The sequence below is a fragment of the Lissotriton vulgaris genome, chromosome 5, assembly GCF_964263255.1.
Source record: "Lissotriton vulgaris chromosome 5, aLisVul1.2, whole genome shotgun sequence".
In the NCBI taxonomy this organism is placed as follows: domain Eukaryota; kingdom Metazoa; phylum Chordata; class Amphibia; order Caudata; family Salamandridae; genus Lissotriton; species Lissotriton vulgaris.
Window position 1 is genome coordinate 1,340,270,249 of NC_141693.1, and position 25,958 is coordinate 1,340,296,206.

Below are 25,958 nucleotides of genomic sequence, written 5' to 3' on the forward strand. Positions count from 1 at the left end.
GGACGCCAGAATGTCAGCAGTCTTTTAGGAAATTAAAAAAATGCTTTGCTTCCTCAGTTTCCTCGTAGATCACGCATCTGCCATCTCCCGGCCTCCATTGCCTCCCTAGTCCTATCCTCAGACTAGGACTTCTTATGCTTCAATTTTTCCAGCACCGGACTGCATCAGTCATCCTTTCAAAGGATTGTTTCACTGTTCACACTGCATACAAGCTCCTTTGCCTTGTCTGAATGTTTTTTATCGTCTTTTTATGTTCACTGTAATGTTTAGGTCTGTGTCCCAATTTATTTGCCTTCGTAAACATTTCCTAACTTTAAATCATTAAATCGTACTGTCCAGCTGGACAGAAGCGATATAGCACTGATTCTAGTTTATATTTATTGTTTTTTGTTTCAACTAAGTTTTTGTCAAGAACCTCTGTTCCTTCCACTCATAAAATCCCAATAAACATTTTATTAAAAAAAAAAAGAAAAAGAACCTCTGTTCCTAAAAACTGTTGATACCCATGGTACTTGCATACCTTATTGGGTCCTCTTGTTTTATGTACTACACCCTTCCAAAATGGCACCTAAAAGTGGCCCCTTCTTAACCCACTAGGACAGAAGGCATGGCAGTGGGAATAGACCAACCAAATATGAGGTGCTTGGCAGAGTTGGATGGTGGTAGCTCTGGCTACCGTTAACTCAGGGAGGCGCAGAGCCAACCCAGGTATAGGCTCTACTGCAGAGGCAGGTATTGAAAGACGATGCTTCCTCATCTTATCAGATCACCTCAACAGATGGGGTGTAGTCAAAGACCTCTTTGACTTCTTGCTTTTCTTAATTATGTGGGACTTACCAGAAGACTACTTCGAGTGCAACGAAGATCGATTGCTCCACGACCAAGCTGAGGACCTTCCTCTCAACTGGGATCAAGACTTTGTCAGAGTTGTACGTCGAAAGACAAGAAGCTTGAGGGATCACTCCTTCAAGGCCTTGGGGTGCATGGTTAGATAATGAATGTGGGTCCTGGAATCATGGTCGCAGACCAGGTTCAGGTCGGTCACTAACAGCTGCTCGTGGTAGGTGCCACAAGGCTTAAAACCAGCCTTCCTAGTCTACATCCCTGCCAAACCAGGAGACAAGTCACAAACTTCGACAAAAAGTCAAAAAAGAACAGTCAAAAAGTGACTGACAGGGTACCTCTCTCTAGATCTTTGATGACTGGCGCAGAAAGAAAAGAACTGACTTCTGCATGCTAGGGGGACATCTATATAGGTACCCGCGCACATCATTTCCGGGGTGGACAACACTGCTGACACCATGCAGAGCTGAGAGACACCACATACCGTGCGCAAGGGTACTGCTCGTGGAAAATTTCTGGATCCAGTCTAACGTTTGGGGATAATTCTAAAGTAAAGAAAAGGCAGCTAGAAGTTTCTATCAGATTCCGTTTTTATTTCCTACATCATACCATTCTACATTTATGTATCTATCTTAAACACTACAAAATAATTTCACATGTTGCAAAGTACAGACTGCAAACTAATAATCATTTGCTCTTACATAAGAAGAGAGAAAATAAGAAACCCAAAGTGTACTTCATTGTATCATTCACTTGCAAACTTGATGCACTTCCTCCCACCCAAACCTGGGCTTATAAAGACAGTGCCTCGCTATGAATCACAGCCTGTGTTAAGGCTAGGCTATTTAGGCAATTTGAGGAAGCGGACCACAATCTTGGAGAGACACTTGGAGGTGGAGCAGTACAGGGGGAAAAGAGGATCCCAATCCTGAAATCTGTAAAGGGTCCCAATCATGGAATTTGTAGAGGTTCTCCTGCACACCTCTACTGAGGTTCTCATCTATAAGTGCTACCTATCTATTCTACCCAGACTTTTAGTGGGTAAAAAGAAAGTGGCCTCTAGTGGTATCCATGTGGCATTTGATGGGTAGTTACTTTCAGCTAGGATATTTTGTAGAGTTCTGGTAGAGGACGAATGGGAACTAAAAGAATGGTACTCATGAATGTGTGGTTAAATGAAGTGGTTGAGTTGATACAGGGAATTCTGGGAGTCGTTCATCTCAGTGGGACTCTGGACTCTTTAAAGCACACAGCCCCATGAATATTGAAGTCTTTTAGAGAGATTAAGTGGGAAATTCAAAATTCTATGAAAAGGACAGTTATTTTAAAATTGTGATTCTGAAGATGATTGACTTCTAAATAATGACTATCACAATAATATTGGTACCCATACCTTTGGAAGATATGGGCCATGGAAATGAGATGAAATACAGCAAGTAAACAATTAGTACCTCTAATTATGAAATATCAATAATACATTACCAATAAATCTGTAGTTTCTGAACTATCTGAATTCAAATCAAATGATAAAGCCACTTTTCTTTTCTTTATTGATGCTTCCTCTGCATGGGGATGTATTCCTTCCTTCTGGACTTTTTCATGCTTTGGTGGTGTCTTTACTGTGTATGTCTACGTGTAGCAAAACACATACGTCAGCATTTTTATCAATCTGGGTGTACAACAGCAAAAACGTCAGTCATAAATGTTGTAAGACCTTTTTAAGCACCTCAATGGCAATAAGGAGTTACACGCTCAGATTGTAACAACAGTCTTATATCTCTGATGCTCAGGGGGTTATTGTTTTATCCTAAGTATTGCACTTATGTGTAATCAGCCTAGGTCCTCATAGCTGCTCAGCCAGTGTGAGAGATTGTAATAGAATGTTGGTGTGCCTGTGATGAATGTAATGACTGGGTGCCTGAGTGGATGTGCGGATGACAGTTGGAGATGTGCTGAGCAGCTAGGCAGGCTGCTCCTGGTGGGGCTGGTGCATGGCTGGTACATGACTTGTACCCATTTAGAGCTGGCTGGACTAAGTTTGTTAATATACTGACATGGAGACAATAAAGAAGACTTGAAACTACCAACATGGCTACCAGAGTCTCTATGTAGGATACAACATTTATTTGGCGACGAGGATGGGATTGTGGCTAAACAAAGGCGAGTTAAATTTTAACTCTGTGAATATATTCAGATGTATTCACATGTACCACACAGGAGTGGTGAGGTTATCCCAAGCTAGTAGTCTTAGCTATGCATGGCAAGCTCTAATCACATGAGACTTCTGAGCAAGAAGTGTTTCCAACAGCTTTTAGAGGGTCCTGTGTCACATGATCCACATACTGTGACAACAGCTGTTGACTGTCTGTAGAAGCAAGGTAACAATTTTATTCTACAGTGACGCTGTCTGCACTCTCTCTGGCCGTTTGTAAATGAAACTACAAGAAACAGAGCATAGCTGAAGGCGAGTGATTTAACCTGACTAAAATAACAGTTGAAAATAGTTTACACAGCTATTTGCAGCATAAGTTGAATATTTGATAAATAAACAGCCGAGCAACTAAGCGTGAAAGAAATGAGCGGCTGAGAGGAAAGGAAACTGTCTTTGTAGTTCAGATAGCTCTCGAGCAACCAAGCGTAAAGGCAATGATCGGCTATGTGGAAAAGAAATTGACAGTGCTCACATTTATCAATAAGTGAAAAAATACAATGCTTGTGCTGTAAATAGTGGATATGATGATGCCACGGAGCCTCTAATGGAAAAGAATTTACAATCCAAGGGCCCGATTCACAGAATGAACTTAAGACTCAATCCTAAACTTACTACTGTTTTGGTATTCACAGATTGCACTTACTACTTTTGGTATTCACAGAATGAACTTACTACTTTTGGCATTCACAGAATGCACTTACTACTTTTGGTATTCACAGAATGAACTTACTCATTTCGGTATTCACAGAAGTTAGGACTCCTAACTTTAGGACTCCTAAATGCCTTCTGTGAATACCGAAAATCCTAAAATTACGATTTTTCTCAATTTAGTAGTAGTAAAGTTAGGACTCCTAACTTCAGGACTCCTAAATGCCTTCTGTGAATACCGAAAGTCTTAAAATTAGGATTTTTCTCAATTTAGTAGTAGTAAAGTAACTTTACTACTACTAAATTGAGAAAAATCCTAATTTTAAGACTTTCGGTATTCACAGAAGGCATTTAGGAGTCCTAAAGTTAGGACTCCTAACTTTACTACTACCAAATTGAGAAAAATCCTAATTTTAAGACTTTCGGTATTCACAGAAGGCATTTAGGCGTCCTAAAGTTAGTAGTCCTAACTTTACTACTACTAAATTGAGAAAAATTGTAATGTTAGGACTTTCGGTATTCACAGAAGGCATGTAGGAGTCCTAAAGTTAGGAGTCTTAACTTCTGTGAATACCGAAATGAGTAAGTTCATTCTGTGAATACCAAAAGTAGTAAGTGCATTCTGTGAATGCCAAAAGTAGTAAGTTCATTCTGTGAATACCAAAAGTAGTAAGTGCAATCTGTGAATACCAAAACAGTAGTAAGTTTAGGATTGAGTCTTAAGTTCATTCTGTGAATCGGGCCCCAAGTATTTACAATCCACGTCAAAGTTACATCAACTAATGTTTGCTGCATTTACAGAACCAAGGTATTCAGTGTCCGACCGCGTGAATGCCCAATGCGAAGTTCTTTGACTTTGTTTTTCTGACATTTTTAGTGTAAAAAGATATTTATCAAACTTGTTTTACTTAAGCCCAGTGAGAAATGTCAGTTTAACTTCGAATTCAAATGTAAAATCGCCTCGCGCACCTCACCCTGTCAATTGTGTCATGTCTCTCCAGCCTTACATGACGTCTTCGTGTATTCACGTTCTATGAGGCTGCTAAAGGACGTTTGGGATCAGGAGCGCGCCGTGTGCCATTCGGCATGCGTCTCCTGTGCGTGACTCCATTTGAGATTGGTGAATGCAGGTAATGTGCAGTGACGCTTTCGGAATTCCTCAGTGTAACTTTCGCCGTCTGTGATGCTGAGTAGCTGTTGACCCGTTCATGGAGGGCGCAACACTTAACTGTGAGTGGCATCAGGAATAGTCATTTTTCACTCTCCCTGGAAACTCATCGGTTCACAATTTCTTTGTCATTCTTTGTTTAATTGTGGGAAAATCTAAGTTATACTTTCAGTGGGCTGCTTTTCAAGCTGCGTGTTATAGATGAAATCTAAGTTATTCTTTCAGTGGGCTGCTTTTCAAGCACAACTCGGGTGAGAGATCGCTCACCGGCGTGGGGCACAGTTCACTAGTTCTAGTGTTAGTGGATTTGTTTCAGGAATTATTAAATTTTTCTGTTTAGCATGTAGTGATGTCACAGGTAAATATGCCACAGTTTTACGCAGTGTAAGCCATGTGGTCGTCTTTGTGTTTGGTGGGTGGCATCACAGTTGTTCCTTAGGTGTGGGATAGGTTTTTGACTTGGGGTATTCCTACATGTGTGATGGGTTTGTGTATAGGCTCATCACAGTTGATCCTTTTCATGGAATTGAGTTGGGTTTGAGTCCCAGTTAGTAACCTCCATATGAGGTTTGGGTCTTGGGTTTGTTCCCATACAAAATCTTTTGGTTTAACCTTTACTCAGGGTTAATAGATGGGTTCATATCCCATTGTCAGGTGTGCGCAGTACTAATGTACAACCCGGGTATACACCCCACTTACAGTTGCGCGCAGTACAATTTTACAACTAGGTTGTGTGTTTTGGGTGCTAGCCCCTCACACAGGGTCATGGGTCTCTGTCCCATATCGTAGAAGTTCCCTTCTATTTTGGATAGGTCTTGCTGTGTATTTTACCTTTGATTTTACAGTACAGTGTGTTACTCATAGTATTATATTGATTTTTGTACTTGTTTCTCAACACTACGCTTCTTAATGTTTTACAATTTTTATGGGGGAGGATGGAGGATATTGTTGCACATGTATATTGATGTTGCATTATTTCCATCTTTTCTGGTTTTGTATTGTTCATTTTTCTGAGATGTTTTTCTATATGTTGCATCCCGGAGTTATGAATTTTACTTCTTACGTGTGTATAGTTTTTTATTCCTTTATTTGCTATTGTTGTTTTGTTTGCAAAGGAAAGGGAGAATGTTATATCCTAAGTATTGCACTTATGTGTAATCAGCCTAGGTCCTCCTAGCTGCTCAGCCAGTGTGAGAGATGGTAATAGAATGTTGGTGTGCCTGTGATGAATGGAATGCCTGGGTGCCTGAGTGGATGTGTGGATGACAGTTGGAGATGGGCTGAGCAGCTAGGCAGGCTGCTCCTGGTGGGGCTGGTGCATGGCTGGTACATGACTTGTACCCATTTAGAGCTGGCTGGACTAAGATTGTTAATATAATGACATGGAGACAATAAAGAAGACTTGAAACTACCAACATGGCTACCAGAGTCTCTATGTAGGATACAACATTTATCCTTCCTGTTGGGCTCAAAACAGAGCACCAAGTCTAGGAGGCTGGCTCACTCATGTAAGTGTAGCACCCTGCACTAATGCAGATAACCCTTATGGGTATTTTAGTGGTTTTAGACAACCTTAGAGAGCTCTCTAAGTGGTAGCTGTGGAAAACAGCCTTCGGGCTTAGTCCAGAAGGAGCTCAAAGCAGCTTGTTTTACCAGAACTTAATCTTAATGATATAGGTTAAGTGAAAAACCACACAGTGTATTTATAAAAATAGGTATTAACTATAAGACACTCAATAACACATAACAATATCTCCTATAATAACACAATGCACATAATACTTCACAAATAAAACAGTTAAGTAGCACAAATACACAATGGTCTCCAGAGGGAGACCAAACCATATACTAAATTAGTGGAATGCGAACCATGACTCAAGATCAGAGTGGACCCGGAAGACGTAGAAGAGCCAGGTACCCAAGAAACCACCCAAGTTGAGTATCAAAGAACCCCACGGAGGTCGTGTGCAGAGTGGGAACACGACCACGTACTCAATTTAAATCAATGGGTGAGTTGCAGTTCCAATTTTAAAGAAGAAGGGGACCCTTACCAGTGGCCCATGAAGAAACCCCCTGGAAAACAGAAGGTTGGAGTGTTACCCCACCTGTAGATACCATAGGGATTAGGATACCGGGTGCATAGGTCCAAATTGACATCAGAAACTGCATTTAAACCCAAGGGAAGACTTTAGGAAGATGCTGCTGACGAAGAAGGTGAAAGTGTCCGGTGGAACGCAAAGGTGGATACAAGATGAGAAGTACCTGCTGTGAGAAGTTGGCCTGGTATATGTTGTTCACTATTCTAGTGAACACCTTGCACCAGTCCAAACAACCCTTATGGTGATGGTTGTAAAGTCAACCTTATAGACCAGCTATCCTAGAGGTAGCGTGGACAGAACAGTCTTAGGCTAAAAGACTCTTGAGGGCGTGTAAAGCCAGCTGTTTTACCATATGTAACCCTTTGAATATCAAATGAAAGGACACCACACAGGATATATATAAAATATGTATGTATTTATTCACTAACACACTCCTCTGAACTCTTTATGAGGTCAGAGGCAAAAGCACATAACAAGTTACACTTAGTAATACTTTAATTATCACAATTTACAGTTATGCCTTAGGGGCACGTAAAACCATATACTAAGTAAGTGGTATTAGAACCACGACTTGGGAAAGGAAGAGGCCTAGGGCCTAGGGAATCGCTGGGGCTACATTATCTGACCCTTAGGAGTAGGAGGCCCACAGGCGGCGTGTGCAGTGTCAATACACTCACGCGAGAGTCAATAGAAAGTCAATGGGAACTTAGAAGGTAAGTAAATGAAGATTTAGGACACTTCTGGTCTAGCTAGAAGGAAACAACTAAAAACCTAGACACTTGGATAGTCAATACCCTTGAGAGAACCGAAGTATTCACGTTACCTCAGGAAGCGGGTGCATAGGTGTGAATAAGTGTCGGGTTTCGCCGTTGAAGTCTATGGAGCCTGTGAAGAAAGATGCTGCAGGCGACAAGGAGGAAGATGTCTGGGTGGATCCAAGGGTGGATCGGAGTTGAAGAAGACCTGAAAGCAGAGGGGACAGAGTCTAGGTTACTAGCCAGTGACCGGGTGGAACCAGGAAGGAACCAGACGCCGTCGAGGAGCATTCAGGGGCTGGGGTGAAGCTTGTCGTTGCAGTCACTTGAACCAGGAGGCGTTGAGGACAACCAGGTGCTAGAGAGGAGCTGTCCCATGAAGGTTCTCGCAGACGGAGGGGTCGGCTTCAAGATCGGAGCCAACAAGCCTAAGCAAAGGCAACCCACACAGGATACACAAAAAGGCTTCTGGTGCAGACCAGGAGGTTCTGAGGTACTTCACCTTTTCGGGGAAGCAAGGGCCAGTCTGGAGCAACCAGACCAGTGATGGAGTTTTAAAAGGATCATCGCCAGGGGGCTACTAGCCAACGGGCCAGCAACCGGACAACGCGTCGAGCAGAACACAAGCAGAAGGGCCCCACGCAGATCTAGTGGAGTGTGGGGGGCTGGTCTTCGGTGCAGGTAGAGCTCGGTGTCGGGGTGTCTCAGTCCCCAGTGCACAGCTTCGAGGAGGCCTCAGGAGCTGCGCTGCTAGCAGGTTGAAGACTTTCCAAGTTACCAGCTTCCACGGTTTCCGACGCCTTCCACGGGGCTCAGCTGTGCAGTGGGGTCAGAGAGGTCTGGGAGTCGAGGTCTTGTCAGGCTCTGTGCTCGGGTTCCGGCGGGAACAGGGACAAAGCAAGCCGTCGAGTTGATGGATGGTGCCTGGTTGCCCAGGGTGGTCACTCCTTGGCCACAAGGGAGATTCTTCAGTCTTCAGCTCAGGTGAATGTCGACAGGCCGAGAGTTTTGGTTCAAATCGATTCCAGGATTAATCTAAAGTCTCCTGGGTCAACTCCTACCTTTATACAACTAAAGGGGGCTGGTTTGGTCACTAGGTCCCTCCTATGGGTGGGACCAGGTAGGGGGGTGGTTACACCCCCTTTCCTTTGTGCAGTTTCGCGCCAGAGCTGGGGCTGGAGTGCCCCAGCAACCGGTTTGAACTGGGGTATGCATGGAGCACCTAGAGTGCTCCAGGCAGTGTCTGATTCTATTCAGCCCTCCCTGTCCCAATACACATCCTCCTGTCTGGGGTGGTGCTCGCACCTCCGCAAGCAGGAAACCTATTGTCCAAACCTCCGTGACTGGAAGGACTCCCAGCAGCAGGAGGTCAGACTTGTGTCTGTGGCAGCAGCAACCATTTTGTGATGCTGAGGCTCTGGTTAACTTTAACCGGGATAGTCAGAACTAACATGTCTCCTCCCTCTAGAAGGGTGGAATGCTACCCTCGTCACCAGAAATGGCGAGGGGGTAGTATTCCAAAGCGTATTACACCTTACACGACATGTTTGGATAAAGCCAAACCAAAGTTAGCATTTAACCGCGAGGTTCATAATACACTTAAGAGTATAGGTTATGGCAATATCATAGAACAGCTATAAGGACATGGTTCCGAAAGCTGCAGACAGGCTAGAGCACCATCTCACACATAACCAAGCACTCTGCCTTCAGGATTGTTAAGGCCTGCCCTAGGAGTGACTTATAGGTTACTATGTGTCTATATGTAAGTAGGTATAGGAATACTACACCTAAGCAAGGGGTGATTACACAACCTTGCCCCAGCTGAGTGATCGGTCAGTTGTGTCTATTTGAGTGGCCAGCCAGGGGTGGCACAATACATGCTGCAGCCCCTGGTAGGCCTTGGTTACACCTATGCCCTGAGTACCTAGGGTACACTTTTAGAGGGGCTGAAAAGGTGACCCAATTCCCAATTGTTTATGTACCTAGGGTACATGGATTGAATTTAGAGATAGTGCATCTGGGGTGTGGGTCTGATTAGCAGGCCCACAGCCACATCTAAGTTGAAAACCAGTAAAGCAAAAGCAAAAAGTACAGACCCTACTCTCCTACACAATCCCCAAACTTAGGGACATTAAACTAACCTTGACCAGTTGAGTCTTCATGTTCTAAGTGGAAAAATCTGGAGAGTCCATCTGCATTGACAAGGTCAGTCCCAGGTCTATGTTCCACTGTAAAGTCCATCCCCTGAAGGGAAATGGACCACCTAAGAAGTTTGAGATTTTCACCCTTCATCTGATTTAACCATCGGAGGAGCTTGTGGTCTGTCTGAATCTTGAAGTGAGTGCCAAACTGGTATGGCCTCAGCTTCTTCAGGGCCCAAACCACAGCAAAGGCGTCCCTCTCTATAGCTGACCAACGTTTCTCTCTAGGGGTCAGCCTTCTGCTTATGAAAGCAATGGGCTAGTCTTGACCATCTATATTCAGTTGTGAAAGTACAGCTCCCACACCCAACTCAGAAGCATCTGTTTGGACTATGAACTCTTTGGAGTAATCTGGACTTTTCAGAATAGGAGCAGTACGCATGGCCTGCTTCAGGTCATCAAATGCCTTTTGACAGCTAACTGTCCACTGAACTTTCTTTGGCATCTTTTTGGAAGTGAGGTCATTCAGTGGTGTCACAATGGACCCATAGTTTTTCACAAACTTCCTGTAGTACCCAGACAGGCCCAAGAAAGCTCTGACCTGAGTCTGGGTGGTTGGAGGAGTCCATTCTCTGATGGTCTGGATCTTACACTCCAGTGGTTGAACCTGACCCCCACCTACCAGGTGGCCCAGGTACACAACCTTGCTCGGTCCTATCTGGCACTTAGTGGCTTGATAGTGAGGCCTGCCTTTTTCAGGGCCTCCAAAACATTCCTCAGGTGGACCAGGTGATCCTCCCAAGAGGAGCTAAAGACAGCAATATCATCCAGATAAGCTGCACAATAGTCTTCCAGTCCTGTGAGAACTTGATTCACCAACCTTTGGAAAGTGGCAGGTGCATTCTTCAAACCAAAGGGCATTACTGTAGTGTAGTTCCTATATTCCCAATAGGCTCTGTGCATTGGAATAATATATTCAGCAGTGTAGACGTAGGACTGAGGTCGACTAGGTCTCTACTGACTATATTAGACTTAGGTTTTGCCAGCTAGCTCAGAGGTCACTAGAAACTTTCTCGAATAAACGAGGAGTTTAACCTCCCTGGATAGACAAGAAGGGATTAGCTTCTGACAACCATATAACATGACAACTTTGCTCCCTCAGAATAAGAGTGTATCTCTAGAGTTGTGTGAAAACAATAGACAGCTATTTCACTCAGTCAATTGTGCGTACTTAGTTTCACCAGAGTGCAGAGAAGAGAGAGACGGGTGTTTTCAATAAAAGGTATAATTTATTGAGCAGTCTTCCTTCTCATGCAAGAGAAATGAATTGCCACAATTGCAATGCTTAATGTAAAGTAAAGTGCGTACAGTAAAAGGAGTATTATGAAAAAATACTGTAAAAGCATTGATATGGTTTCTTAGCCATAAGATACTTAAAAATTGATAAAATCTATACATACATATATACATTGACTAACATACTCAACTGGTGCTTCTAAAATACGCCTACCCTGGTGTACCTGACCTAAGCCTAATACATGGGAAGGAGTACGTAAGTAGCAGTTTAAGTTAATTTTGTTTTGCCAAGAATCTGAATCAAGAATTCTCTTTAAGGGTTTAGTCAGCTCCGTACCTTGGTATTTAGAAAGCAGGAGGTCTGGTATCCCTTTGTCAGGACTCGATATCCCAGCAACCCGCAAGGGTAGGCTGGAAACGCCGGAGCTGGATTTTCTCGGTTGGAGAAAAAGACAGCTTCTTCCTCAGCGTGTCAAAGAGGAGGGCCAGCGTCCGTGGGCTCTCGCATCAGCTGGGCTCTCGGGCAAGTAGATAACTGCTCTGCTCCAAAACCACCACTGTGTGTTTGCTTAAGGCAACATTGGTATATTTATACCTGAAAGGTGCCGGGTTTGACGTAAGGTTGGACATAAGACGTCAATAAAGATGTCACTAAGAACTGGCCGTTCTTACAGTGCTCGCAGGAGTTCTATGACAAATCAAAACAAAAGCAAATGGGGATTTCCCAGGTTGCTGGAGGTTTGGTGTGTTTAGAGAACTCGTTGTGCTTTCTAGGAGTCTGGGAAAGTAGCCTTGCTTAATGTGACTGCATGGGCTACAGCTAGATATGTATATAATTCTTATGCCATTATAGGGACATTATTGATTATGACCGGATAAAGGCATAAAATAGGAATATCGATTCAGGTTCCTAGATAAAAGCACAATACCCATTCCACGATCTAATGTCCATCATTACTACAACTAAGCAATAGTAACTATTTAAAGGTGCATGTGTATTCCAATCCACTCCAAAATACATTTATTGCATTCGAAATGGTGTATGCGAAATACACGAAAATAGATTATAGGTACTGTAAGCTTATCAAGCAGTGTAATCATTCAGTAAAAAAGGATGCATATATATTAGCTGAACGATTTGTGAAAATTACACATGAAATGGCTCTTAATACAGAAAAAAAGTCAAGACCATTCCATCACATATAAATACAGTTGCTGTAAATGTGCTAGAGGCTTAGGTAATGTATTGTCTCTAGAGTCACTAAAAATAGAAGCTCTGTTCTTTAAGAATAGTTCTACTTTAAGCAGAGTACAAGTGCCAAGAAAAAGGTAAATATTTTGGAATCGGGGAATGAAGAAAAAATAATTTCGTTTTTCAGGGAAAAAATAGTCCCAGATATTTTTAGTAGCTTTTGTTTATAAAAGCCGAAGGCCGAATTCAGAGTTCAGAGGAGCACTGCGTGCTCGTCGCTTAAAAGTTACTCTCTCTGTTCAGGGGAGAACATAATTTCAGACAGATGTGCAAAAAAGCAGTCTACAGCTTCAGGTGAAAGTTCGACTAAGTTTGAAAATGCCGAAACAGTGCAGTTTTCCGCGTGATTGCCATCATCGATGTTTGGATCAGCAATGCTCACAGAAGGTCGTACCTGGGTGATGTTGCTCTCATCTCGTACTTCACTCCCACCTAATCATAGTGGTGAAGTCTCAACGAATGCCGTCATCAGGATTGGTAACCGCTGGGGACAACATGATGCATGAGCCGTTACAGGACTTAGCAAAGTATCGATATCCATTGGTACTGCTGATTGTAGTGTAAGACAGGTGTTCTACACGCATTCTTCTCCGCATAGCATACATCGAAGCACAGGTAAGATGCAATTTTGCCAGATGGGTCTGAATGAAAGAAACCAGGTCATATTCAGATCTCTTAGCCGGGCTAGTCCAAGGACTTTAGTTATGCGGACCCGAAAGCGTATAGCTAGGATCGTTTCTTCCATCGTTACTGGAGTTTTGATTCCAGACCAAGACCACATAGAGTACCGACATTGTTCATATTGTAATTACTTGAACTATGTCTCACGAAAAATTATTTTGTCTTTGACGGGACCTTCTACCAGCAGATAAAAGGCACCGCGATGGGAGCAATTTTTGCCCCCCATCTGGCGATTCTGTACATGGACGCTCTTGAGACGGGCACAATCCTAGCTGACACAAATCCATTCAGAACCAGCATAGGTGTTTGGCGCCGTTACATAGATGACATTTTTCTAATTTGGAATTCAGAGAGTGAAATTCTGAATTCATTCCTACATTGGTTGAACAATAACTGCGACAATCTACAGTTCACTCTCTCACATCACAAAACTGAAATACCATTTTTGGATCTCATGATTTATCATGAGTCAGGCGAGTTGCTTACTCGCCTCTATAGGAAACCCACTTAGCGTAACACTTTACTCAGATACAACAGTAACCACCCCAAGGCTCTCAAGGACTCACTTCCGTATTCGCAGTTCCTGCGGATCAGACGAAACTGCTCCTCAAAAACTGATTATTTTAGAGAGGCAGGTATCTTGTGCTCTAAACTTAAAGCAACGGGTTATCCAAGCAGAATAGTAAGGAATGCCTCAAAACGGGCATGGTACTGTCCCAGGGAAGTCCTGCTCCAACCTAAGACTAGGCCCAGTTCAGAGAGAATAGCCTGTGTCACAACCTTTTCGCCAATCTCCAATAAAATCCGCAAAACAATTTTGCGGCATTGGCCAACCCTAAATTCAGGCCAACTAACTTTTGACAAACCCTTGTTTGCGTTAAAAAAGAGTAGAAATATAAAAGACCATCTTGTTCGAGCGGCCCTACCAGCACCACCTCCCATGAATACAATTGAGTCAAACTGGGGCTTGCCCCCGCTGAGAGGTCACGCTAAATGTGGACAATGTATTGTGTGTGATCTGACACTTGAGGGGCGCACGTTTAGTCACAATAACATCACAATTGACATGAGGGATTTCACAAACTGTAACAGTCACAATGTGATTTATGCGATTCTATGCCCTTGCCCCCTTATGTATGTGGGACAGACGACACAGAAAATAAGAACTAGAATAAGCCAACATCGTAGTCGCATAAGGTGCGGAACCCCCAACGCCCCCTTGGTTGAACATTTTGCCAGCATGAACCACACAGCAGATGACCTCCAGTGGACCATTCTGAAATCCATCAAATTACCACAGAGAGGTGGCAACTTACAGCAGATATTAAACCGTGAGGAATTGAAATCCATCATCCAATTCAATACCATCCACACAGGGCTCAATAGCAGCGAGGACTGGACTGCACTGTTGTGATTGAACAGGACCATGAAACAGTAACAGAATGAGCGCTATGATAACATGGTAAAACGTTGTCAAAAACGATTTTGGATTCAAAAGAAGAAATGTGCTATGTGGAAATGCATAATTGGATGCATACATGAAATATGAAAAGAAAGACCGAAACTGGACATTTGGGAGCTTAACGTGATATGTAAATTTTACACCTGTCACAGTGTTTAATGTCACACTTTCACCATCACTGGCCATATGTCCGTGCACCCCCTCACACTTATAGCATTAGCCCTTCCAGCCATCCACTCCAAGATGGCCCCCACCGTCACAATTTGCCGTTCCAAAATGGCACTCGCAATAGCGGTCACGTGACCAGCGTGGCTGTATTCAGTCCGCTCGCACACGCAGACCGCTGCATTGCATCCAGCATTGACCGAGCAGCCCCAGGAAAGACGAGTCTTTATTTAGACTTGGTAAGTAATTTTGAAATACTGATCCCGACTCGGTTCATGGCCCGTTACTAAGCCATGCACTGATATACCCTCCTTGTTTTATTACAGCGTCTGAACGCCACATCGTTGGCACTCCGCGTGTACGGCCACTGTTGCCTACGCGTTAAAAGCTACTCCCCGCTCTCACTTTGAGTGGAGTAAGGTAGGTCCTTCAATATCCTACCACCGTAGTTCGGAGCCTCTTGACTTAGTCACCCTGATAATTAATTCCCGGTTTTGTGTTTTCAGTGCTGCCATCGTATGCAGTTGAAAACGAACTACGAATTGCACCTGTAACTCTTGCAATTAGCAATTCTTCTGGACCCCCATAAAGACCTCCACGACGTGTAACTACGTGGTAGGTTCAATTCCAAACCACTTCTCACTGTCTTCATGACCCGGTAGACCCATAACTTCCGGTTTTACAATTTTTAATTCTGCCCCCATTTTAGCATCATCGCTCCATTCTGAAGTGAAGGACACCTCCCACGTGAGGCTTCTTACCTTGATTCACTGAGGTATGAACATAGCAATGGTTACTAAGAACCCAAAGGGCGCCCCCCAGTCGCACATCCACCCTTAGTCACGTAAACTATTAAAATGACTCAAACCCGGCACTATCACCTCACAATGGAAATCCTTTTTCCCTAATACACTATATACTGAACTGATCACTCTCACGGCACAGCTCGTTGACGCAGTTTTTTCACGCATGACACTGCGATTCCGAGGAGTTTGTAAATGCTGTTATTATGTTCTCTATTAGGGCACAAACACTTTGCACTTGGTCACACACTGCGAAATCGTTACAAAGTTGGCATATATGTGTAAAATACTCTTAAGTTTTTTGGAAAAATCTTTTTTCTCTTCTTTTCTCCCAACAGGCTTTATCTCATTCAGGCATGTTTTGTTCATTATAAAAGTCCTGATGATGATCCCATGTATCTAGTTGAGCATAAGGGATCGAAACGTCGACACCTATGAGTGGGTTTACACTTATAATATTGTTAAATGAGATTGTGTACACTCCACTCCAGGCGACACTGTTATTAATCTCTGACTTATTTACAGTGCCCTGTCCTTGCTCTCTTCCTTTGCCTGAAAGACACCCCTTTCACCCTAATCCTATCTTTCCTTTCCCTCTTTTTGGTACGGCACAGGCTTGTGTCATGTTATTTCGTTTGTATTGAAAGATTGGACATTGTTTCCTGAAAATAAACTCCTTTCCCGGCTGGGTTTGGAAATCGTAAATCGTATAGCTTTCCATTGTGTTCCTATACTGTATTGTTTTGATTCTTAAATAAGCTAAGGACCTTTGTTCACTATAACGCAGTTATACCCATGGTACTTAGCTATCCGTTGGGTCCCCCTTGTGTCTTAAAAAAGCTTTTAGCGCAATCACCAGGATTGCAGGGTTGTTCTAAACTCAATTTACCTCGCCGTCGAGGTGTACCTTCCTAGTGCTCCTGTACACACACTTCTATATTCCCAGAAATACTTTTCCTTTTCGTTTTTTGCCTTAGGAGATGTCAGACCATGCCCCTTTGTACACGGTAGATCATATTAAACATTTATGCACATTACCGTCACTTTTATCAGAAACCCCAGATGCTCCAACACCTGCAGTGTCCAGTTTACCAGAGCAGTTAGAAAAGTTAAAGAAAAAACAGGTTAGACTCCAACTGATGATATTAATGTTAACTGATTATCTTAAATCCGGAGTAATCCCACTTGGATTACAAGTGCGCAATATCCCTGGTATTTTTACAGATAATCCCAAATATATCACAAACTTCAGTCACATTGGGACCACATGTTCAAGACAGTGGCTGGCACTTGGCATTGATATTGCTACAGAGACGTTGAAAACACTTGAGACAGAAATTGCTGATCTGCTTAAACAAATTAATGATTCCGACCCCACAGCTGAATGTAAAAAATTACTGGAACAAGTAGACAAAACAATAGCTGATTATTATCGCATTGAACAGAACAAAAAGTCCAACAAAATTAAAAAGGATATCAAAAATTACAGTGCTGAGACCACTTATCCTTATTTAAATAAAGATTTTTACACTAACAGACCCTACTTCAATCCTCAGAACAGACCCTGGGGACGTTTTAATAAACGACAAAACATAGTAGGGTTTTCAGACACCTCAGAAGACTCATCTGACAACTCAGATCCAGGTGAGGGAGGAAGCAACCGGGGGAGAGGACGTGGAGGAGCACAAGGCAATTTTTTAGCCAGAGGCCAGCCAGGCACTCCACTGAGAGGGAGAGCCAAGAAACCCAGGAAATGGTTCAACGCTCCAGGAGAGCGGAGGACCCGCAACAATTTTTATCAGTGGTAATACCCACAACAGAAAACTTGACTGAAACACTGCCCATCTTTAATTTATCGAACCACATTTTACAGCATTCTGAATTAGAACTTTTGAAGAAAGGTCTTTCTTTTGTTCCCACGGTGCGCCCAAATTATATGGAATTACAAACAGAGCTACTCCGTTTTTTCAGACTGATTCGGCTGAAAGCATTTTTCCAACTGCACCCAGCGCCTGAACTAAATCGTAATACCCCTTTTGGCCCTCCTTCCACTTTCTTACCAACGGCGAACATGATTCCGCCAGAGATTATCACGTTTGAGAAACTTATTCTCAAAGAGCTTGAGATTTTTGAAAAGAAGAGATTGTATATTCCTTACAATATCCCTAAAATCGAAAAGGAAGCAATAGACTCACTCAAATCTAACACTGATTTAATCATTAAAAGTGGGGATAAGGGTGGGGGCATCGTCTTGCAAAATATTGACACTTATAAAAACGAAATCATACGCCAGCTGAACAACAGGGAACACTACTTGAGACTTGGCCGTAATCCAACTGTTGAAATCCAAGCACTGACTAAAAAGATTACCACAGATGCCAGAGACGAGGGTTTTCTCAGCAAAAAGGAATACAATTTCCTTAATGTTAAGTGTCCTCGTCTCCCCGTTATCTACACCCTCCCTAAAGTTCATAAAAACATTGAGAACCCGCCAGGACGACCAATAGTATCGGCCTGTGGTTCTATTTTGGAACCATTAGGGTCCTATGTGGATTTTTTCATTAAGGACTTTGTGCCTGCCACGTGCTGTTACGTCCGTGACAGCATGCAAATGATCAATCTTGTTGAACATCAGCCCTTTGACCCCAGCATCCAAACATTGTGTACACTGGACGTAGAGTCGCTCTACACTAATATACCCCAGGGAGCGGCTCTACGAGTGGTAGAGAGAACACTTGATTCCAGACCAAGACCACATAGAGTACCGACATTGTTCATATTGCAATTACTTGAACTATGTCTCACGAAAAATTATTTTGTCTTTGACGGGACCTTCTACCAGCAGATAAAAGGCACCGCGATGGGAGCAATTTTTGCCCCCCATCTGGTGATTCTGTACATGGACGCTCTTGAGACGGGCACAATCCTAGCTGACACAAATCCATTCAGAACCAGCATAGGTGTTTGGCGCCGTTACATAGATGACATTTTTCTAATTTGGAATTCAGAGAGTGAAATTCTGAATTCATTCCTACATTGGTTGAACAATAACTGCGACAATCTACAGTTCACTCTCTCACATCACAAAACTGAAATACCATTTTTGGATCTCATGATTTATCATGAGTCAGGCGAGTTGCTTACTCGCCTCTATAGGAAACCCACTGAGCGTAACACTTTACTCAGATACGACAGTAACCACCCCAAGGCTCTCAAGGACTCACTTCCGTATTCGCAGTTCCTGCGGATCAGACGAAACTGCTCCTCAAAAACTGATTATTTTAGAGAGGCAGGTATCTTGTGCTCTAAACTTAAAGCAAGGGGTTATCCAAGCAGAATAGTAAGGAATGCCTCAAAACGGGCATGGTACTGTCCCAGGGAAGTCCTGCTCCAACCTAAGACTAGGCCCAGTTCAGAGAGAATAGCCTGTGTCACAACCTTTTCGCCAATCTCCAATAAAATCCGCAAAACAATTTTGCGGCATTGGCCAACCCTAAATTCAGGCCAACTAACTTTTGACAAACCCTTGTTTGCGTTCAAAAAGAGTAGAAATATAAAAGACCATCTTGTTCGAGCGGCCCTACCAGCACCACCTCCCATGAATACAATTGAGTCAAACTGGGGCTTGCCCCCGCTGAGAGGTCACGCTAAATGTGGACAATGTATTGTGTGTGATCTGACACTTGAGGGGCGCACGTTTAGTCACAATAACATCACAATTGACATGAGGGATTTCACAAACTGTAACAGTCACAATGTGATTTATGCGATTCTATGCCCTTGCCCCCTTATGTATGTGGGACAGACGACACAGAAAATAAGAACTAGAATAAGCCAACATCGTAGTCGCATAAGGTGCGGAACCCCCAACGCCCCCTTGGTTGAACATTTTGCCAGCATGAACCACACAGCAGATGACCTCCAGTGGACCATTCTGAAATCCATCAAATTTCCACAGAGAGGTGGCAACTTACAGCAGATATTAAACCGTGAGGAATTGAAATCCATCATCCAATTCAATACCATCCACACAGGGCTCAATCGCAGCGAGGACTGGACTGCACTGTTGTGATTGAACAGGACCATGAAACAGTAACAGAATGAGCGCTATGATAACATGGTAAAACGTTGTCAAAAACGATTTTGGATTCAAAAGAAGAAATGTGCTATGTGGAAATGCATAATTGGATGCATACATGAAATATGAAAAGAAAGAACGAAACTGGACATTTGGGAGCTTAACGTGATATGTAAATTTTACACCTGTCACAGTGTTTAATGTCACACTTTCACCATCACTGGCCATATGTCCGTGCACCCCCTCACACTTATAGCATTAGCCCTTCCAGCCATCCACTCCAAGATGGCCCCCACCGTCACAATTTGCCGTTCCAAAATGGCACTCGCAATAGCGGTCACGTGACCAGCGTGGCTGTATTCAGTCCGCTCGCACACGCAGACCGCTGCATTGCATCCGGCATTGACCGAGCAGCCCCAGGAAAGACGAGTCTTTATTTAGACTTGGTAAGTAATTTTGAAATACTGATCCCGACTCGGTTCATGGCCCGTTACTAAGCCATGCACTGATATACCCTCCTTGTTTTATTACAGCGTCTGAACGCCACATCGTTGGCACTCCGCGTGTACGGCCACTGTTGCCTACGCGTTAAAAGCTACTCCCCGCTCTCACTTTGAGTGGAGTAAGGTAGGTCCTTCAATATCCTACCACCGTAGTTCGGAGCCTCTTGACTTAGTCACCCTGATAATTAATTCCCGGTTTTGTGTTTTCAGTGCTGCCATCGTATGCAGTTGAAAACGAACTACGAATTGCACCTGTAACTCTTGCAATTAGCAATTCTTCTGGACCCCCATAAAGACCTCCACGACGTGTAACTACGTGGTAGGTTCAATTCCAAACCACTTCTCACTGTCTTCATGACCCGGTAGACCCATAACTTCTGGTTTTACAATTTTTAATTCTGCCCCCATTTTAGCATCATCGCTCCATTCTGAAGTGAAGGACACCTCCCACGTGAGGCTTCTTACCTTGATTCACTGAGGTATGAACATAGCAATGGTTACTAAGAACCCAAAGGGCGCCCCCCAGTCGCACATCCACCCTTAGTCACGTAAACTATTAAAACGACTCAAACCCGGCACTATCACCTCACAATGGAAATCCTTTTTCCCTAATACACTATATACTGAACTGATCACTCTCACGGCACAGCTCGTTGACGCAGTTTTTTCACGCATGACACTGCGATTCCGAGGAGTTTGTAAATGCTGTTATTATGTTCTCTATTAGGGCACAAACACTTTGCACTTGGTTACACACTGCGAAATCGTTACAAAGTTGGCATATATGTGTAAAATACTCTTAAGTTTTTTGGAAAAATCTTTTTTCTCTTCTTTTCTCCTAACAGGCTTTATCTCATTCAGGCATGTTTTGTTCATTATAAAAGTCCTGATGATGATCCCATGTATCTAGTTGAGCATAAGGGATCGAAACGTCGACACCTATGAGTGGGTTTACACTTATAATATTGTTAAATGAGATTGTGTACACTCCACTCCAGGCGACACTGTTATTAATCTCTGACTTATTTACAGTGCCCTGTCCTTGCTCTCTTCCTTTTGCCTGAAAGACACCCCTTTCACCCTAATCCTATCTTTCCTTTCCCTCTTTTTGGTACGGCACAGGCTTGTGTCATGTTATTTCGTTTGTATTGAAAGATTGGACATTGTTTCCTGAAAATAAACTCCTTTCCCGGCTGGGTTTGGAAATCGTAAATCGTATAGCTTTCCATTGTGTTCCTATACTGTATTGTTTTGATTCTTAACCCCTTCCGTGCTTCGAACGTCCAACGGTCGTCGCGCGCGCTACCTCGCTGGTGCTGCTCACGACCGTTGGACGTCCGAATCCCGTTAGCGCGATCGAACGTCCGCACTGGGGCGGAATGTTCGACGCGCTAAAGGGGTTAAATAAGCTAAGGACCTTTGTTCACTATAACGCAGTTATACCCATGGTACTTAGCTATCCGTTGGGTCCCCCTTGTGTCTTAAAAAAGGAGTTTTGTCTGCGACTTGGCTTGCCATATCGGAGGAGAAGGGTCAAAAATAGAATACCTGCTACGAGTCCCAAAAGTAGTGGTAGGCCGCCAAAGACAGAATGGACAAAATTGGGAAAGATGCCCAGGACTGCTTCGAAGGGTGTCAACAGTCCCGAAAAAATTGTCTTAAATACATGTGGGATGCCACTGGTATCTGACATATTTAGAATTTGGCTTAGCATTTCTACAAAATGCACGGGTCAATTAGTTGATAAAAGGGTATGTATCTCTGCTGTTGTCCTTGCAACTTGCAGATCATACATTTCTTTTGATGATGTAAAAGGCACAGTTGTCTGTAAAAGAACAGACTTCATTCTGCTTAAAGTATCAATTCGTATAGAAGAGATATTCAAAGAAGGCCAAATCGTCGTCTCTGTATCAGGAGAGCCGTTTGGATACAATACTTGTATACAGCAAGTGACCATGGAACTAACACTTACGAGATAGGCTTTCCCTGGCACCATGCCACAACAGCTGTGGTCCGTTATTAGAACGTAACTCCCGTTAGAAAGTTGTCTAAAGAATGGCTCTATTTGTGTTGCAGGTGTGCCGTGCTGGTGGCATGAAAGGTTATTTGAAGTCCCCTCACAGGCCCCATGCAAATAATACCTTGGCACAGAAGTATACCGCTCAGTGATCGTTTACAATTGTTACCACTAAGAAATATATTCTGTTTTTTGTCACTATAACATTTGTGTGTGTAAGGTAATTTCCATGATGACTTAATGTACCCTTTACCCAACCTTTCATACTGGCCTGCTGGTATATACTCTTGGCAATTTTAAAATTGGAAAGTTGTTATCAGAATTGTGATTATTCCGTGTATTATCCATTCAATGACAGGTCTTTCTGACATTGTCAACGGTATTTTCTCAAGTTTTTCAATGCTCAGAATCGTATAGTCTGCTCCTTTTTGTGCCAAACTGATTTGTTTATCAGTAAGGTTAAAGATAGAGAATAATGACGTTGTGTTGATTAAACGCCAAGGCACATAGCCTGAACGCAGATTTTGCAACATCCAGCCAAGCTGTACAATAGAACGTAATTGGGACTGACCGTGTTGTAACATTAGTAAGTCCTGATCTATTATATCGATAGCAGATGATACAATACTGTCCAGTGAATATATTCTGGAGGACAGCGTCATTAACCCATTGTCCACAACAGAAAGTGATTTTTCCAAATTAATACGATCAATTTCTCGTATTTTTTATGCTGTTTCAATTTGCATTACTTTCCAAGCTTCGTTGTATGCAGCGTATATACCTGCCGCTATGAAACGTTTTTGACGCTGTTTGCGTGGTCCCATTAATAAATCACGCAAGTCAGCACCGTCTTTAAGTAAAGTCAAGTGTTGCTTAATTTCAACCAGTGTGGATTTCTCTAGCCACTCAAAGCATAGTTTCCCTACACTGTATGTTGTAACTATCCCTGGCTGTTGTCTCTGTGAGTATCTAGGGTCTGGTCTGGTCATTTTGAACCCCTGTATTTTGTTCAGGAATTTATCTTGACAGTTATTAGTGTCTGTGGGCCAGATCAACCATTTTTTCCAATCAGGATGTGTTCTGTTTTGGTGTAAAATATGGTGTACATCTATCTCAACATCTGTAGTGCTATTATAGTCAGGTATTGGCTTTGGAATAGACGGTTTGTTTAGGTCTTTAGTTTTGGCTAGGCCAAGACAGGTTGTTTGTTGAATGGTGTCATTCAGGAATATAATTTGTTCTGGGATCATGCAGGCTCTAAATAATGCTTCTAAACCTTGTACCTGCCAATCTTTTGAACCCCAGATGGTTTTCGTTTCAATGTTGTTTTTCCAGTAATCAAAACCAAATGTAATCATTTTTTCATAAAATGTTTCTGAATAAATCAATTTAGTATTTGTCAACATTGTTTTTACCCCTTCTTTTCTGACAGTTTAAAATAAAACGTTTCTGCATCACTTGTGTTAAACCCTGAGAAGTATGGGAATTTCTCATAAAATGTCTTCGAACTGCTTTTGGGTGGAGTTGTACAATGTTCCCATTGATTATAGTTAAAAACATTTCTAGGTGTGCAGATTTATGCAAGCAGTGATGTGCGTAGTGATTGTAGCAGTACATCTGTTCATAATTTGATGAACCCTGTAAGTAATCATGTTCTGTAAATTTTGCTGACATTACTAAATCAGACATCATATTATTTATACTTTCAAAGTCCCAATCATCAGAGAATGTACTTGGTTTTACAAAATCACTTAATGAAACCTTGAACTGATGTGGATATTTCTAGAGTTCTACCGGGCCATAGATTTTGTAATCCGTTTTGTCCCAAGCTACCCCGTCGGGTATTGGAATGGCTGTGACATTCACTGATGATATTTCTCTTTTCTCGATGTGAGATGATTTGTGTGGCTTTAGGATCAAGTTGATGTTCTGGCTTGCTGTGTCCATTGTACTGTAATACATTTTCCTAAAATTAGAACTAAGATTAGACAAAGAAGGAGTATAAGTACGCCTTATACAATCCAAAATTCAATCAATGGCGCATCCAGATATGATTCTTTTAGTTGATCAAAGAGTTCAGTTACTTTGTCTTTAAAACTTTTTGTTGCTGGCGTTTCTTCAGGTTCGCTTGGATCTTCCAAAAAGTTATCAAAGTTGATGAAGTAGCCAGATGCAGTTCTGTCAATTGTTGGAATTGCTTCCGAATTTTCATTTGCTTTATCATCTTTCCTTTCAGTAGCACAGTCTGGAGCTACATCGTTGTAGACAGGTGTTTCATGATGAACTGTTGTGATTTGGGTTTCAAGAGGCACAAGTTCCATGGCAGTGTTGCATAGTCCTTTTTTATTTACTGCAGGTTTATCAAATGTGATTAGTCTCTCAGTTTGAACCTCTTGGATTGTAGCAAATTTTGGTATTCTGCTACTTCTTGGGAGACCACTGGGCCTACTACTTATTATTGGCCACATGATTGTGGTTTTACCAGGTCGATGGATACAACTCGGTTCTCCTTTTTACCAGCAAGGGGCGGTAGTACAACTGATCTTGTTCCGTTGACAGCTAAGACAGGTACTGCTTTCCTGTAAGAAGGCCCAAATTCCTTCTTCACCGTGATCTTTTCTCTGACCAGATCCCCAATCATAGGAATCCAGACAGGCCTTGCTGGGACAGGTGGTGTATCTTCAGTGGCTGTCGGCTGTTGTTTTAACTTTATGTTGCTCAGGGCTTTTCTTTTTTTTTTTTTTAAACCTTTATTGATGCATTCAACGTATTACAAGCGCCGGCCTACAACCACAGGGGCCGGCCGCAAATTTGCAAATCAACGTAAAGTTTATGCAGCTATCATTGACCCTGGCGACATCTACAAAGAAAGTGCAACATATGATAGGATGCGTCACCAGTACAAAGGACATATCAAAGGTTTCTTTTTTTTTCTTTTTTGAAGAAGCAGTAGTGGCAATACTGTAAGAGGCGTCACGTCACACTTTAAGAAGCAATGAGAGATGAGGGGATGTACCACGCACTGCAGTCAAGAACAGGTACCAAATATTACAGCCTTAGTCACGTGACAGAACAGGAATACAAATAGATCTATTTAGCAAGCAATCAAGTGCGAGTACCATCCAAAAAACCCACTCGCAGGAGACAATGAAGTAGAAGCTGGTATAGACGCCCCATAAATCAAGAAGTGGCAGAAGGAGAAACAGCCGACCCTACTGGAAAGAGAAAAGGAAAGAAAGGGACCATAGAACAAAACAAACTAAAATAACAAAACCCCCCCGAACACCCTCCACCCTGCACCCCTGTAATGGCTACGGCCTACCCCACTAGCAGCGTGCCTGTCGCCCCGGAACAACCCTAAAGAAAGGAAAAGAAAGCGGAGGAGGAGAAGAACATATACACTCCCGATCTCCCTTACCCCCCGCCAGTGGCAACCTCCCCAAGACATCTTAGCCACTGTTTAAAGCGAGTATAGAACCCCAACTTGTGGAGGACATAAACAATACCACCTGACCTCCGTTACAATATGAGGTACAATCCCAGCTTGTAGCACATGACGCAGCAGACCCCAGAAGCCAAAATCAACCCTGACCAGAACGTGTCTTTACGATAGTCCTTGTCGCCCATTCCAGAGTCCTCATAAGGAAAGCGAAGCATTCAATACAGTACAAGTCAATGGAGTCGGATCGGAGACAGGATACAAGATGGCGACATCCACAGTTCCGGCAAGGAAAGATAAAGAAGGAAGGCGAACCTCTCCGATAGTCACTGAAGAGCTGTTCGTGGCGATCAAAACTTTTAGCAACGGTGTTCAGTCGAGCCAGGATTGAGTAGG

The 25,958-nt window shown here is 42.9% G+C and overlaps 1 protein-coding gene across 1 annotated transcript in view; it reads right to left on the reverse strand.

The window, feature by feature from the left end:
• Positions 1–25,958, reverse strand: part of SYCP1 (synaptonemal complex protein 1) — a 5,090,281-nt gene that overhangs the window by 242,403 nt on the left and 4,821,920 nt on the right. Inside the window, exon 37 of the mRNA XM_086919665.1 lies at positions 2,326–2,472. Coding sequence (XP_086775791.1) covers positions 2,326–2,472 — 147 coding nt within the window. The remainder of the gene's footprint in view (positions 1–2,325; positions 2,473–25,958) is intronic.